At 41.4% G+C, this 15,040-nt stretch overlaps 1 protein-coding gene across 5 annotated transcripts in view; it reads right to left on the bottom strand.

The window, feature by feature from the left end:
- Positions 1–15,040, bottom strand: part of RPS6KA5 (ribosomal protein S6 kinase A5) — a 199,889-nt gene that overhangs the window by 90,684 nt on the left and 94,165 nt on the right. For 4 of the 5 annotated variants that reach the window (XM_049898426.1, XM_049898424.1, XM_049898423.1 and 1 more), the window contains exon 3: positions 14,555–14,773. In XM_049898426.1, the coding sequence (XP_049754383.1) occupies positions 14,555–14,711 (157 nt within the window). In that variant the 5' untranslated portion in view covers positions 14,712–14,773. Of the gene's footprint in view, positions 1–14,554; positions 14,774–15,040 lie in introns of those variants that run through there. The other variant, XM_049898427.1, reaches the window with a different exon arrangement.

Here is a 15,040-nt window from a genome sequence, read left to right on the forward strand (position 1 = left end):
AACCTTTTGGTTTGCAGCCAAGTTCTTAACCACTGCGCCACCAGGGAATATCACCACAAACTTGATGCCATCACCATAGTCTAAGGTTTAAAACAGCCTCATGCTACTAAAGTCAATGGATGCTTTTCATTCCTCATATTACTTGAGTTTTCAGTTGCCCTTTTACATTTGCATGTATAACCACTTCAATCTTGAAATATTCTTTCCTTTGGTTTTCCTGATCCTGCATTCTCCTCACACCTCTCTGGCTGTTCCTTCTCAGACTCCTTTCCTAGCTTCTCTTCCTCTACCTAACCTTTAAATTCTGGATGTTCCTTAGGGCTCTATCTTAGGTCTTCGCTTCTGAACTCTATACTCACAGATCCAAGACGGAACTTCATAGCCTGTATCTACTTCAGTGTTGCCTACCTCTCATTACATGGTACCCCCATCTGCCAGATACTTCTGGGTTAGAAACTCCTCAGTGCTTCCTTGACATTTCCCTTTCCCTCATATCCTACATTCACTCCATGACTAAACCTTGTTTTCTCTACTAAAAATTTCTTGAACCTCTCCAATTTTCTCCAGCTCTACTGTGACCTCAGGATATTATACAAGCCATCACTATCTCCACCTGATACTACTGTAACAGCTTTTTACATTTCTCCATTTCCACTGCCACCTGGAACTATGACCCATCTCTCCTGCAGACACTGTTACAGTCTTTAGGACGTCTCCCTGCATCCATGCTTGTCTCCAGCACTGCAGCAGGGGTGATTTTTCAAAATGTCAATATGACCAAGACACTCTAATGCTTCAAATCCATCAATGGTGGGCCCATTAATCTTCTGATACATAATAACTGAACTAGCTAATGCATATTGTTCTTTTACTATGTGCCTAAAGCTTTACATGTATTAAAAAATGAGGTCCTACCAACAACCCTATGAAGTTGGTACTATTATCACTTGATTTTACAGATGGAGACTGAGGCTTAGGGTGGTAGATTTGAAATGGCCACAAATTCTTTGCAGCAACTCCTCAAGAGATGGAGTCTGTTTCCCCACCCCCTGACTCTGGGCTGACCTCGTGACTCGTTTTGACCAACAGAATGTGGCAGAGAAATGTTATGTGACTTCTGAGCCTAGGCCTCAAGGGCTTGCAGCATCTGCTCTCTCTCTTGCTGCCCTGAGACAGTGATGTGAAGAGGGCTGGGCTGGCCTAGTATAGAATGAGACCATGGGGAGCAGAGATAAGCCATCCTAGCTGAGGACCCTAAACCAGCACCAACCCCCAGGGAACTGCAGTCACAAGAACAACCTGAAGGAAAACTGGCGAAAGAACCGCCCACGTGACCCAGCCCAAATTACACTGTCCAAAAACGGTTGCATCAAGCCACTAAATTTGGAGGAAGTTGTGGAGCCCTGGTGGTGCAGTGGTTAATAATAGCTCATCTGCTAACCAAAAAAAGTCAGCAGTTTGAATCCACCAGCCACTCCCTGGAAACCCTATGGGGGGCAGCTCTACTCTGTCAGAGAGGGTCACTATGAGTCAGAATTAACAGCAATGGTTTTTTGTTTTTGTTTCATTATGTAGAAAAGGCTGACAGATACATTAGTAACTTGTTGATCATGTTTGTAACTAGGTGACTTGCTCACAGTTAGTAAGTGACAAAAACGGAATTTAACTCCAAGTCAACCTGCTCCAGAATCTAAAGGCCCTGCATGACCTGACCTTCCCATCAAGCTGCCCAGGACTCTGCACTGCTCAACCTTACCTTCTTTGTAGTCCTCTACTGCTCCATACACACCTTCCCGTCTTCAGGCTGTCAGACATGCTGGGTGGATCCCCATGCCTGGAATGTTCTTCCCTACCCCACCCTAACCCCTATTCTTCCTCTTAGTCACCGTTTAAACATTACTTCCCTAGAAAGGATGTCTCTGATAACCCAGATTAGATGTAGTTCTTCTCATCATATGCTCTCATTAGTGCCTTCTGCATTTCCTTCCACTTATTTTAATGGCAATTACTTACCCGTGTGTACTAATTTATTTAACATCTGCCCCACCCTTTAGACAATAAGACCCTGAGGGCAAGAATCATGTCCAGCTTCTCTGTTACTATATCCGAGCACCCGGCACACAGTAAGGAGGCAAATATTTGAAGAACGAGTGAAAAGTTTTAGAGATGACAATATCTTGATGTGGTTCATCTACTGTATCAAAGAGACCAATATCCCAAAGAGTCCTTGAAGAAACCTACATGAAGAACTTAAGACGTGCAGTATCTCTCAGAGGAGCTGTCCTTTGTTCTTCCAGAGTCCTGCAAGGAGTCCTGTGCCTCTAAACTGGTCCAGCATGAGGCTATGGACTGTAGAAAAATTGCTTAACACAAAGGTTTGGTCAACAGCATATATCTAGAGACGAAACTAATTAGAGTGCTCAGGGGTTTTACCAATGCACAGTAATTCTAGTTCTGTAACACAATCATCTGTCCTTTTAGAAAATAACTTAAAATTACCACGTTACAGTGTGAGATTCTTTCTTGTTCCCTTTTTTAATTAAAAAAAAAACTTTTTTCTCTACCAGGGTGAAGTTCCTTTAACTTAGGGCACATTATTCTCACGATGGAGCCCTGGTGGTGCAGAGGTTAAGAGTTCGGCTGCTTATCAAAAGGTCAGCAGTTGGAATCCACCATGCACTCCTTGGAAATCCTATGAGGCAATTCTACTCTGTCCTATAAGGTCACTATGAGTCGTAACTGACTCGACGAGAATGAGCTTGGTTTTTTTGGTTTTGTTGTCATGATATTAGGGATTCAATTTATATATTATTTCAGTGACATCTAATTTATACAGGTATTTAACAACAGCAAGCGGATTCTGCTTTGTTCTTACAGGGTCTCTCCACACTCCATCACACTTCCTTTTTGGGTTCAGAACAGCACACACGCACGTGGGTGTGGGTGTGGGTTTGTGTGTGTGTGTGTGTGTGTATGCATTTAAGGGAATGTGGGTGAAGACTGGAAGAGGGAAGCAGCCTTGACACTTGTAAATCTGCTTTTTTAAAACAGGGAATTAATCCTGAGATCTTGAACTGAAGATTGGCATGCAACTTCCAAGATTCTAGCAATTCCCTAAGACTTAAAATTACTCATGGAGTTCTGCGAAGCAATATTTTATGGGATTAACATAAGGCCAAATAGCATCTGCTCTCAATCAAAATTATTACTTTCTAAGCATAGGCTATTTACTTAGATCGAACATTCCAAAACAAGATTAGGTGTTCAAAGTCACTTAAAAGATTTGCAATGATATTTTGTATTCACGCTACTGGCATCACCTTTGAGAAGCCACATGACAGCAGAAGAGAAGGAACAAGTTAGTTTGTTGACAAGGAAGTTACATTGATAGCTTGGTAGAGAAGAGTGTCAGCAGCTCAAGGCCTTTGCAAATCTGACTTAATGGTGAGCCCAGAAATCTCCCCATCATTCTGTACTTCAGGAGCTATTGACATAGAGACAGAAATCCACTGGAAATACTGAGTTAGATCAACCTTAAAGGGTTACTGAAAAGTACTGAAACTATCTCAACAGGACTATTTTCCACTGAGGATGCAAGAGGATAACTTTGCAGAGATCTGATGAACTTTTTAAGGCTATGTCTAATTCGTGCAACCTCCCGGAAGTCAGGTGGTAGGAGAAGAGGGGGCAGTTAACTAAGAGGGAGAAGGGCCAGATCCTCTATCTCCTGCTTTCAAGGAAAGACACTCTGTTCTGCTTTCATTCTTCGAACACCTACTTATTTCTAGTAATGCTCTGGCTGACCTCTAGACAGCTAACTTTCCTATCTCAAAGTTTCTGATTTAGAATCTCTCTCTCGTATTTCTTCTGGTAAAAAACCAAACCCTCTGCCGCTGAGTGGGTTTGAGTCATAGCGACACTTCCCAAACGGCTACCTGTTATTCCCATAATTCTCCCCATAATTCAGACCACAAACTTGTCTGTTCTTTATTTTTTTTACGATTACTTGTGCCCACCCCACCCCCTGCCGCCAAGTGTTTCTCTCTTTCAGGTATGCTTCACAGATATCAACTCCCACACATTCTGGTTCTCATTTCTACCCACTCTTCCTCCTCCAGACCACCTTTTTTTTTAATCTTGCTAAACTATAGACTTAATATGATGTTCCACACACATTGGAAAGCGATTTCTTTTTAATGCCATGCCAACATCATCTCACTTTTCACTTTGCTTTTAGCTGAACATTATAATGGCACCTCCTGCAAATGCATTCTAGCTTATCAAAATCCTTATAAAGCTCTAAGATATACTGTCATCGATTGAATTCTGTCCTCCCAAAATATGTGTCAACTTGGTTAGGCTACAATTCCCAGAATTGTGTGGTTGTCCTTCATTTTGTGATTGTAATTTTCCTATGTGTTGTGAAACCTGATCTCTGTCCGTGATTAACGAGGCAAGGTTGGTGTCATAGATTGAATTGTGTCATCCCCCTCCCCCAAAATATTTGTCAACTTTGCTGGGCCAGGAGTCCCAGTATTGTGTGACTGTCCACCATTTCATGTGATTTCCCTATGTGCCGTAAATCCTATCACTATGATGAAATGAGATGGATTAGTGGCAGTTGTATCGATGAGATACACGATATCAAATAGTGTCTTAAGCCAATCTCTTTGAGATGTAAGAGAGGAACGAGCAGAGAGACAGGCAGACCTCAAAACACCAAGAAAGCAGCGCCAGGAGCAGAGTGCTTCCTTTGAACCTGAGGTTCCTGCCCTGAAATACTCCCAGACCAAGGGAAGACTGATGACAATGACCTTCCTCTAGAGCCGATGGAGAGAGAAAGCTTTCCCTTGGAGCCGGTACCCTGAATTCAGACTTCTAGCCACCTGACTATGAGAGAATAAGCTTCTCTTTGTTAAAGTCATCCACTTGTGGTATTTCTGTTATAGCAGCACTAGGTGACTAAAACAATTGGGTTATGTTAAAGAAGATTAGGGTGGGATTGTAAGACCCTTACTAAGGTCACATCCCTGATCCAAGGTAAAGGAAGTTTCCCTGGGGTGTGGCCTGCATCACCTTTTATTTTACGAGAAAGAGATAAAAGGAAAGGAAAGTGAGCAGAGAGTGAGGGAACCTTATACCACCAAGAAAGCAGCCCCAGGAGCAGAGCCTGTCCTTTGGACCCAGGGCGCCTGGGAGGAGAAACTTCTAGTCCAGGGGAAGGCTGATGACAAGAACCTTCCTCCAGAGCCGACAGAGAAAGCCTTCCCCTGGAGATGATGCCCTGAATTTGGACTTGTAGCCTACTAGGCTGTGAGAGAATAAGTATCTCTTTGATAAAGCTATCCACTTGTGGTATTTCTGTTACAGCAGCACCAGATAACTAAGACAGAATTTGGTACTGAGAGTGGGGTGCTGCTCTAACAGATGCCTAAAATGTGAATGGGCAGAAGACTCAGAAGGAAATGAAGAAGGCTGTTACACCGACAGTGGCGCAGACTGCGAGAGGCAGTGGCAGAGAACTGGCAGTAGCAGAGGACCGGCAGCAGCAGAACCAGACTACCAGTGCCAGAGAGCGCTGGAGCTGACCCACGGAGCAAAAGAGCTGAGTGCCTCTGCACAGGAGGCTTCCTGGCAGAGTAGGCTGCTTCCAGGCACTTATCGGTGAAACTAGGCTTGCCGAACCATGGAGCAAGACAGCTGAGTGCCTTCTGGCTGAAGTTTACTGGCACAGTGGGGTGCCTCCAGGACCTTATTGGTGGAGCTATAGAGCTTTGGAACATCTGCCCCAGCAGGGCAGACGCTGGCATGAGGCCTCAGGGACTGAGAGGTTGAGGAACCAGGAAGCAGAAGTTGAAGGGACAAGGAGCACAGGAAGCAGAGCTGCCTCAGTCTCAAAGGGTATGGCCATGACCTCTGGGGTTTCAAAGGGTGGAGCCATGGCCTCTGGTGTTTCTAAGGTTGCAGTTGCCAATGAAATGGACTGGGAGAGTGGTGCTCCTAAAGCTGAGGGAACGGAGTTGCCGTTCCAATGGGCCTGGAAGGCAGAGCTAAAGCCCAGAGGCGAGGGACCTCCACTCAGAATCCAGACAGTATGGCCAATACCTAGAGGCTGGAGGGCAGGGCCATTGCGTGAAAGGTCTCAGAGAACAGAGGGTTATTTTTAAGCCTTGAGGGCTAATGCAATATGTTCTGCTAACTTGCTTGGTGCCTGTTATGCCTTCTTTCGCCTAAATTTCTCAAATTGTAATGCAAATGTCTAGCTTGTGCCTCTTCTGCCATTTTACTTTGGAAGCAGATAACTTCTATTCTAGACTTCACAGAAGAAGAGGAATTTTTGAATTCTGGACTGGAGTTGATTTAAGTTTTTGCTATGATATGATGGGGTGAATATGTTTTATGTGTGGCGAGGACATGAATTTTGGGGGACCTCATACCACCAAGAAACAACACCGGGAGCAGTGTGCATCTTTTGGACCTGAGGTTCCTGCACTGAGAAGCTCCTTGACCAGAGGAAGACTGATGACAAGGACCTTCCTCCAGAGCTGACAGAGAGAGAAAGCCCTTCCCTGGAGCTGACACCCTGAATTTGGACTTCTAGCCTACTAGATTGTGACAGAATAAATTTCTCTTTGTTAAAGCCATCCACTTGTGGTATTTTTGTTATAGAAGTACTACATAACTAAGACACGTACCTATTCATCGGAACTGCAATATTTACTTCAAAGCAACAAAGCTCTCTCAGTTGTTATCTGCATTGCCATACTACCAAGTAAAATGTATCATGAACCAGTCTGTTACCATTTCAGCAAGTATCCCTACCCATGTAATTTTTCAGATAAAACTACCACTCAAAAGTAAAACTTTAAATACCTTTTAACTCATGTTAAAAAGATGACTCACGATGACAGGCTGTCTACAAGGCTAGGTTGGCATTCATTATTGAGAATGCTCTTTGCATCACCTTTATAAATACCTTTGTGATTTGCTTCTTTAGTGTCTTATGAATTCTACTGATTAATCTGACAGTTTACAGACTCATACATCATCTGGTGTTTTGACAAAATCACCACTAACTGAGATCAGAGAACACCAAAAGAAAAATTGCTTTTTACAGATTATTTTCCACATAGAACTCCCACCCACTGTTAGTTGAAATGAATATGAGTTTTATGACAGAGAAGGAGAACAGATGAAAATATTTTTATATTTCTTGTTGTAACCATGCACAGGTACAGAAAAAGTTATAAAAGGAGAGATATGGTCTCCATATTATAAGACTTGGAAAAGTAAAAAGAAATATAAAGGAAAAAAATCATCAAATCCATAGGATGCCATTACATACAAATTAAAACAAGCCTAAAAATATATTAAGGCTGTAGAAATGTATAAAAGCAAAACACACAAACACAACAGAAATGTGGCTTACAACAGGCTGATAGCAGGGTTCAACAAATTACAGCCTGAAGGTCAAAAACCAGTGCCCCACTGTTTTTGTAAATAAAGTTTTACTGAACACAACCATGCCCATTTGTTTATGGTCCATGGTTAAGAGCTTGGCTGCCAAACAAAAGGTTGGCAGTTCAAATCCACCAAACGCTCCTTGGAAACTATGGGGCAGTTCTACTCTGTACTATAGGGTTGCTATGAGTTGGAATCAGCTCGACAGCAATGGGTATTTTTTGTTTCTAGTAATAAAGACCTTAAGGGCTGCAAAGCCTGAAATATTTATCATCTGACCCTTTACAGAAAAATTGACAACGCTGGTTTAAAGGATGGCAGAAGTAACAGAGATGAATGGAAGGCAATTAAAAACTAAATAAAGCATGCTATAGGAAACAATCATACATACTCAGTTCTGATAGAAATGCTAGTCTTTTTCATATCTGGACACTAAAGTCAAATGTCACAGGTAAGCGTCAGGCAAGATAATACTAACATTATAATAATTTTATCACTTGGAGAAGACTGTGCCAACGATGCCAATTTCATGCCAATGGAGCAAGCAAGCCCTGTCAAGAAGTCTGCATGGAGCCATGGGTCGATCCTAGTAGGAGTGTGATGGCTGCCTGGACTTGAATACCCACTTCTGCTTCCAAAACATCTCAAATAACAGCAAGAAGAATGACTTTACACCTCCATGATCTACTTCCACAGCAAAACTAAGAGACAAACAAAACTCATATACACCAAACTACATGCTGTGGGCAGGCTGAGAAGGAACAGGGCAGGACACAAGCACAGAGGGAAGGTAAGGAAATTCAGTTAAGAGAGCAGGATATAAAATTAAGATACAAAAATTAATTGCCTTCAGCTAGAAGATACAGTGGAAAAAGAGACCCCATTTACAACAGTAATAAATGATGCAGTATCTATGATTAATTTAATAAGAAATGTGGAAAACCTAGGAGGAAAATGTCAAAATACTCTGTACTAAAGGTCGCAGAAGTAGGTTTCAACAAGTGAGAAGACATACCATGTTCTTGGGTAGGAATAACCAATATTATAAAAATGTAAATTTTCCCTAAATTAACTTTTAAATTTAAAACCATTCCAACAACAACAACAAAACTCTAACAAGCCCCCTCTTCCCCGAACTGGGTCAGTTGATTCTGAAGTTCACATGGAAAATAAAAAAACAGGACGAGTTCTCCAAAAAGCTCTGCCAAATAACAGCAATGAGGGATGAGGGGAGACTAGCTTTGCCAGGTATTAAAACATAAACTTAAATCACAATAAATTAAAACAGTATGGTACTGATACATGATTCAACAAACCAGACAGAACGGGAACTCTAGAAACGGACCCAAATACATATGAGAATTTAATACATGAAAAAGGCAGCAATTTAAGTCAGTGGACTTTTAAATAATGGTGTTGGAACTACTAGGTAGTTTTTAGGAAGGAAAAACGTTAAATCCTTACTTCGCATCATAGCCAAAAAAAAACTCCATATGGATCAAAGTTCTCCATGCAAAATATAAAACCATGCAAGTACTAGGTGAAAACATGAGTAAATTCGTTTATAACCTTAGAGTTGGAGAGACCTAACTATGACTCAAAATCCGTAAGTTAAAAAAAATTTTTTTAAATATATTTCACTACACATAAATTTAAATTTTTTACATGGCAAAAACATCACAAGCAAAGTCAAAAGACAAATAGAAAACAGAGGAAGATATTTATCATTCATGTTACAAATGTTTAATCTCCCTAAGAACACAGAGAAATTAAGAAGAAAAAAAAACGAGCAAAGGGCACTGTGGGGTTTACAATCAGCTTTACCCAAGAAGCTGGCCTCTGATCTTGCTTCCTGAGAGATAATCTCTAAAACCTTGGAGTTTGCCCAGTGACTGAAATGTCTTTGTTACCTAACAGGGCTCCAGGCCTGAGGGTTTATGCCAATAAGGTGACTCCTGAGCAGGGGCTGGCCAGGCCAGAAAAACCCACCACTTGATACTGGACAACAGTGCTTTAACCATAGGAAAAGGTGCTCACTCTCTCAGGACAACACTGTAACTGAGACACTACCCACCCACTAGACAGGCGACTATCCAGAGGTCTGATAATAACTCCGTGGAGGGAAGGCACTCTCATACAACGCTGGTGGGAGTGTAAAACGGTACAACCACTATGGAAGGGAATTTGGCAGACTTACAGATGGCAAAAAAAGATCCAGCTATCTCCCTTCCAGGGATCAATCCTGCAATTTTTCCATGCAAGTGGGAAATGACATATGTACACGTTATACCCTGAAACATTACAATAATAAAAGACTGGAAACAACCCAAGGATGCAGCCACAGAGAGCCGGTGAAGTACACTATAGAACAGAATGGAATTTGCTGTGGAATACAGGGAATGGAGTACTGTGCAGGAATAAGAGGAGTGAGGAGAATCTCTGTTAACAGATGTCGAGTGATCTCTAGGACTCACTGTTAAGTGAAAAAAGAAAGATGCAGAACAGTGCATAGAGTAAAGGCTACCTTTGGTTATGACTGATGGCACCAAGGACCCTGAAATGCGGCAGGCAATACATGAGGTAGCTTGTTAACTTCTTACTCTGAATGTCGATTGTTAAAGGGAAAGAAATATGCACGTATCTTGCCTCTCCATCAGAAGCTGTATTTCAGAATAACCAGTGTAACAGTTGATGACAAAAAGCTGTCCTTTACAGAAGAATGTTGGCAAATAAATACAGAAGGAATGATAGTTTTAGAAAATCAGCGTTTTGCAACTCTTAATGGAACTACTGATTTATGCAAGGAGTTATCAGATGTTATTAAAGCCATAAGGTGTCAAAACACCACACAGATTACTTTCACTTCTAAGGAAAAAAACAACTGCATAATGAAGGGATTAGGCTGTCATCTCTGAAACCCAATCTTAGCATTACTAATTATGGAACTACCAGATAATAGGTCCCACCTAACGTGATAGAATATGAAATATACAATATCACCTGTGGCGTACTCCAGTCAAAATGCTTAACTTTAATCTATCAAGTCCTTAGAACTAATTTCTCAATTAGCAAACTTCAGCAGAGAGAGGAATAAGCTAAAAGACATAGGGAGATTTTTCAGGTGAATATGCCAAGGATACAAAAATGGGAATGTTCTAGATTGGGATTTTAAGGACACAGCAATCAAGGAAATATTCCCAGACCGGATCCTGGTTTGGATATATTAGCTGTGAAAGATATTATTGTGACAATTAGTGAAATCTGAATATATAGGTGAAGTCTATTTCCCACTCATTGCATCTGGGCTAGTTTTGTGACGGAAGTGATGCCGGTGAATTCTACAGTCTAGCCTCAAGGCCTTGTAGACTCTACCTTTGCCCTCTTGGCAATCTTCATGGGCTGCCCTAAGACCACCATGCTATAAAGCTGATCTACTGTACTAGAGGATGAGAGGCCACATGGAGGTGAACAGAAGTGTCCCAGACCACAGCCCACACCAATTATCAGACATGTGAGTGAAACTATCATGGCTTTTCCAGCTAAGCCAACCCTCCAGGTGAATGCCATATGAGGGAGCCCAGGCTAAACCAACAAGGGAAATACCCAACCAACCCACAGAATCATGAGAAAAATAAACTGTTGCTTAAGCTACTAAATTTTGGGGGTGATTTGTTATGTAGCCATAAATAGCTTGTACATGTGGGTATTAGAAAGGTAAACATTAGTAAATGAAAAAGGGTGGTTACAGATAATATGTACAGGGCAATCTTACTTTGATAACACACACATGCAGAGAGATACAAAGATCTAGAAGGATATATACTAAGTAATAACAGGGGGTACTTATGAGGTGAACTCTAGGTAGTGAAAATACAGTGTTTTTATTTTCTTATTTTTATAGCTTTTCTATATTTTCTCTACGTACATATATTATTTTATAATAAAATATGTGTTTCTAAACATATAACTTTTTTTTTTTTTTAAGTGGGTCTAGTCTTTTTAGTCATCAGACAGAAGGGTCAGCTGGTTCCCTGAAAAGCTGGAAATGTAAATTCTTGCTCTAATCTCTAACCAAAAAACAAAAAACCAAACCTGTTGCTGCTGAGTCGATACCAATTCGTAGCGACCCTACAGGACAGAGTAGAACTGCCCCATAGGGTTTCCAAGGGGCGGCTGGTGATTCGAACTACCAACCTTTTGGTTAGCAGCGAAGCTCTTAACCAGTTTGCCAACAGAGCTCCATTATAACCTCTAGTAGTATATAAAAACTGGATAAAGTTGATCAATCAATAAACCTAACTAAGTACATAGCACACGTACAAGACTGACTTGGTAGGCATTTCAAGCTCTGCAAAAACTTAAAAAGAAAAACACAGTAAACCAAACCCATTGCCAACTAGCCGATGCTGACTCATAGTGCCACTATAGGGCAGAACAGAACTGCCCCATAAGGTTTCCAAGGCTGTAAATCTTTATGGAAGCAGACTGCCATATTTTTCTCCCACAGAGTGGTGGGTTCGAACCGCTGACCCTTTCAGTTAGCAGCCGAGCACATAACCACTGTGCCACCAAGGCCCCAGCAAATACTTAAAAACATAAAATAACTTATAATAGAATCCTATCCTGGATTTCTGAGATTTTACCTTTAAGTCAAATAAGAATTGTGAACAGACACAAAGAGAAATTAAATTAAATCTATACAGGCAGGAGACAGGAGGGCATGCTTTCTAAATCCAACGCCTCACTTACTACGGAATGAATAGGCTGTCTCTTCCACATTCTACTGAGTTTTGTTTTGTTTTGTATTTATATATGGACACTGACAAAGAGCAAAAATAATGGAGAGCCAACAAGTACAAAGCAACATAATTAAGGACTACTGCTTTTTAATCAAACAGAAAATATTTCACTCATCTACTTTTAAATTAAAAACATGATTTACAAAACTACAGTATTTACACTGAACAGTAAAAACCATACTGGGTGCTATTATGGTAAGAGAATAGAAAAGAGGAGAGAGAGAAGCTGTGGCGGAATGGAACAGTGCCCACGAGCCTGGGTTCTCTTTAGCCTCTGACCGGTACTAGCTGTGCGACTTTAGGCATGGGATTTAACTTTTATGAGCTGGGTTATTGTAAAGGAAGAAGCTTGAACAAGATAATTATTCTAGTCTCTGTGGAATCCCTAAGCTTCCTTGGGGATTCTGGTAGGGTGAAGGACAGAACAGACTGGTAGGACACAGTGCCCTTAAACCCAGATTCAAGCAGAGCCACTCGCTTCTATTTGTTTTCCATTGGAATTTCCGTGTTTTCATCTGACGGAAGGGTTCTGCTGCTACAAATGTTTGAAACCACTGTATTAAAATATTTTGTCTCATATGATGTCGGATAAGAAAGGCATGCAGATTAAAATCAGCAAACATACTGAGCAGGACAGCAAATACAGGAGGCAGACTCAAGGGCCAAAAGATACTGACCCACTGGAACCATGGGCAGATGATAACATGCACGGGGGCTCCGACAGAACAGGAGAGATTGTGCTCTATGCAGATAAAAGATTTAGGGTCGTCAGTTAATGGTAAGTACACATTGCTACATGAGCCTGAAGTATAACTTCCTGGCTCAAACAGCAAATGCAATGTTAGGTATCCTTAAAAAAAGCATAAGGGCAGCCGCGTCAGAGGTAGAACTCCTCCTTTTCATGTGAGAGACCCGGGTTTGATTCCAGCCAATGCCCTCAAGCACAGCCACTACCTATCTTGTCAGTGGAGGTTTGTGTGTTACTATGATACTAAACAGGCTTCAGTGGAGCTTCCAGAGGAAGACTAGGAAGAAAGGCCTGGCAATCTGCATGCAAAAATCAGTCAATGTAAATCCTATGGATCACAATAGTTCATCCCATCGTACGTGGGGTCATCAAGAGTCAGGGGGCCAACTCATGGCAATGAACAACAATAATAATAAAAGTACAGTTCCTAAAATAATTCAATAAAATTGCCAAATGCATTTAAAAGAAAATAAAAATCTGTTTGTACTACCACTAATCCAAGACTACAGGCAACATTTCTGGCTGATAAAACAGTGACTCTGGAATGAGTCAGATCTGAGTTCTAATCTTAATTCTCAAACTTACACTAGGTGTGCAATATTGAGACAAAGAGCCTCTGAGAATATCTGACACTGTAAATGAGAGGACCCTGGCAGTACAGGTGTGAGGGTCAGTGACAGCATGGATAATACTTGTTAGTGATACTATGGATAACACTGCAGGTGCTCAGGGAACAGCTAATGCTTAGAGAGCACTATGCCAAATACTATCTCATCTAATCCTCACAACAGCTCCAAGAGGGAATTATGATACATAAATGCAAATTAGCACAAGAATGGGATCAAAATCGTAATAGGTGGAATACTCAATGGTGACAGAGTGCAATACTAGAAGTACTGTCATTTATTTCTGGAATAGAAAATGGCACGACCTTTCTGCAAAGCAACCTGGCAATGTGCAGTGCGGACATTTCCAAAGTCCAAACACAATGATCCAAATTTATTTGGGAAAGGAAAGTGTTCAGAAGTGCCTGTTGAGGAGATGGAAGTGATCAAAGGGTGACTGATGAGTGGCTATCTCCATTATATGCAGGTTTTTCACCACTGGGAAAAGCAAAGCAAAGCATCTCTAAGAAGAGAAATCTTTTCTTTCATTCTTTTTTCTTTTTCCCAATTACTGGTTTCCACAAATTTCCCCTTGCCAGCCCAAGCTGTTGACCTTCGAGTTGCCGAGAAACTCCTGAAGTAGCAGCTGTGGCCCACTTCACCACTCAGCGCCTCCACGTAAACGGAGGCACACTGTCTGGGGAGGAAGATACTCCTAAGAATTCACCTGTTCCTTACGAGGCATAAAGGAGCGCAGAACAGAAGCATATGGATCCCTTTAGGCCAGGAGACCCCACATCTGGAGCAATGCACAAGTTTCAAGGAAATGCCACCACAGAGAAAAATGGGACCGAAGTGTACTGCCCTTTCAGTGCATCACGGTTCAAGACCAAAGGATAAATGTTTTCATAAAAGGTCTGACGACCATGGACTAAACTTACCTAAAATGAGGTGAAGCTTGGTTTCCGTCTGGAAAGCATAGTGCAAAGTAACCAAAAACGGTGACTGTCTAATGTGCTCCAGCACCTGGCGCTCTGTCCTTGTGTGCTCTGTCGTTTTGGCCTTTTGGACTATTGTTGCCTTTTTCAAAACTTTCATGGCATACAGCTTTCCAGTATCATGGCCACTTATTTTACGCACTAGAAATACTTTTCCATAAGCTGAAAATGAGAGAAAAAAATAAAAAGAATTAAAATGCTACCTAGGCAGAAGGGTAATTTATTGGAAGTTGAAAGTTACAAGGCACAAAAAGCACTCTTGGAAGAAAAAAGTACTCTGATTGCTGGCTGAAACAGTTCTTTGATGGGTTTCTTCAATTTTATACCAACTATATTTCCAGGTCTAACCCTCAGTGTTTACATACCTAGCCACTGCTGACACGGTGAGGCCTTCACTCTTGTACTGTTATTCTCTCCTCAGTATTTTTA

The sequence above is a fragment of the Elephas maximus genome, chromosome 10 (assembly GCF_024166365.1).
Source record: "Elephas maximus indicus isolate mEleMax1 chromosome 10, mEleMax1 primary haplotype, whole genome shotgun sequence".
Classification (NCBI taxonomy): Eukaryota; Metazoa; Chordata; class Mammalia; order Proboscidea; family Elephantidae; genus Elephas; species Elephas maximus.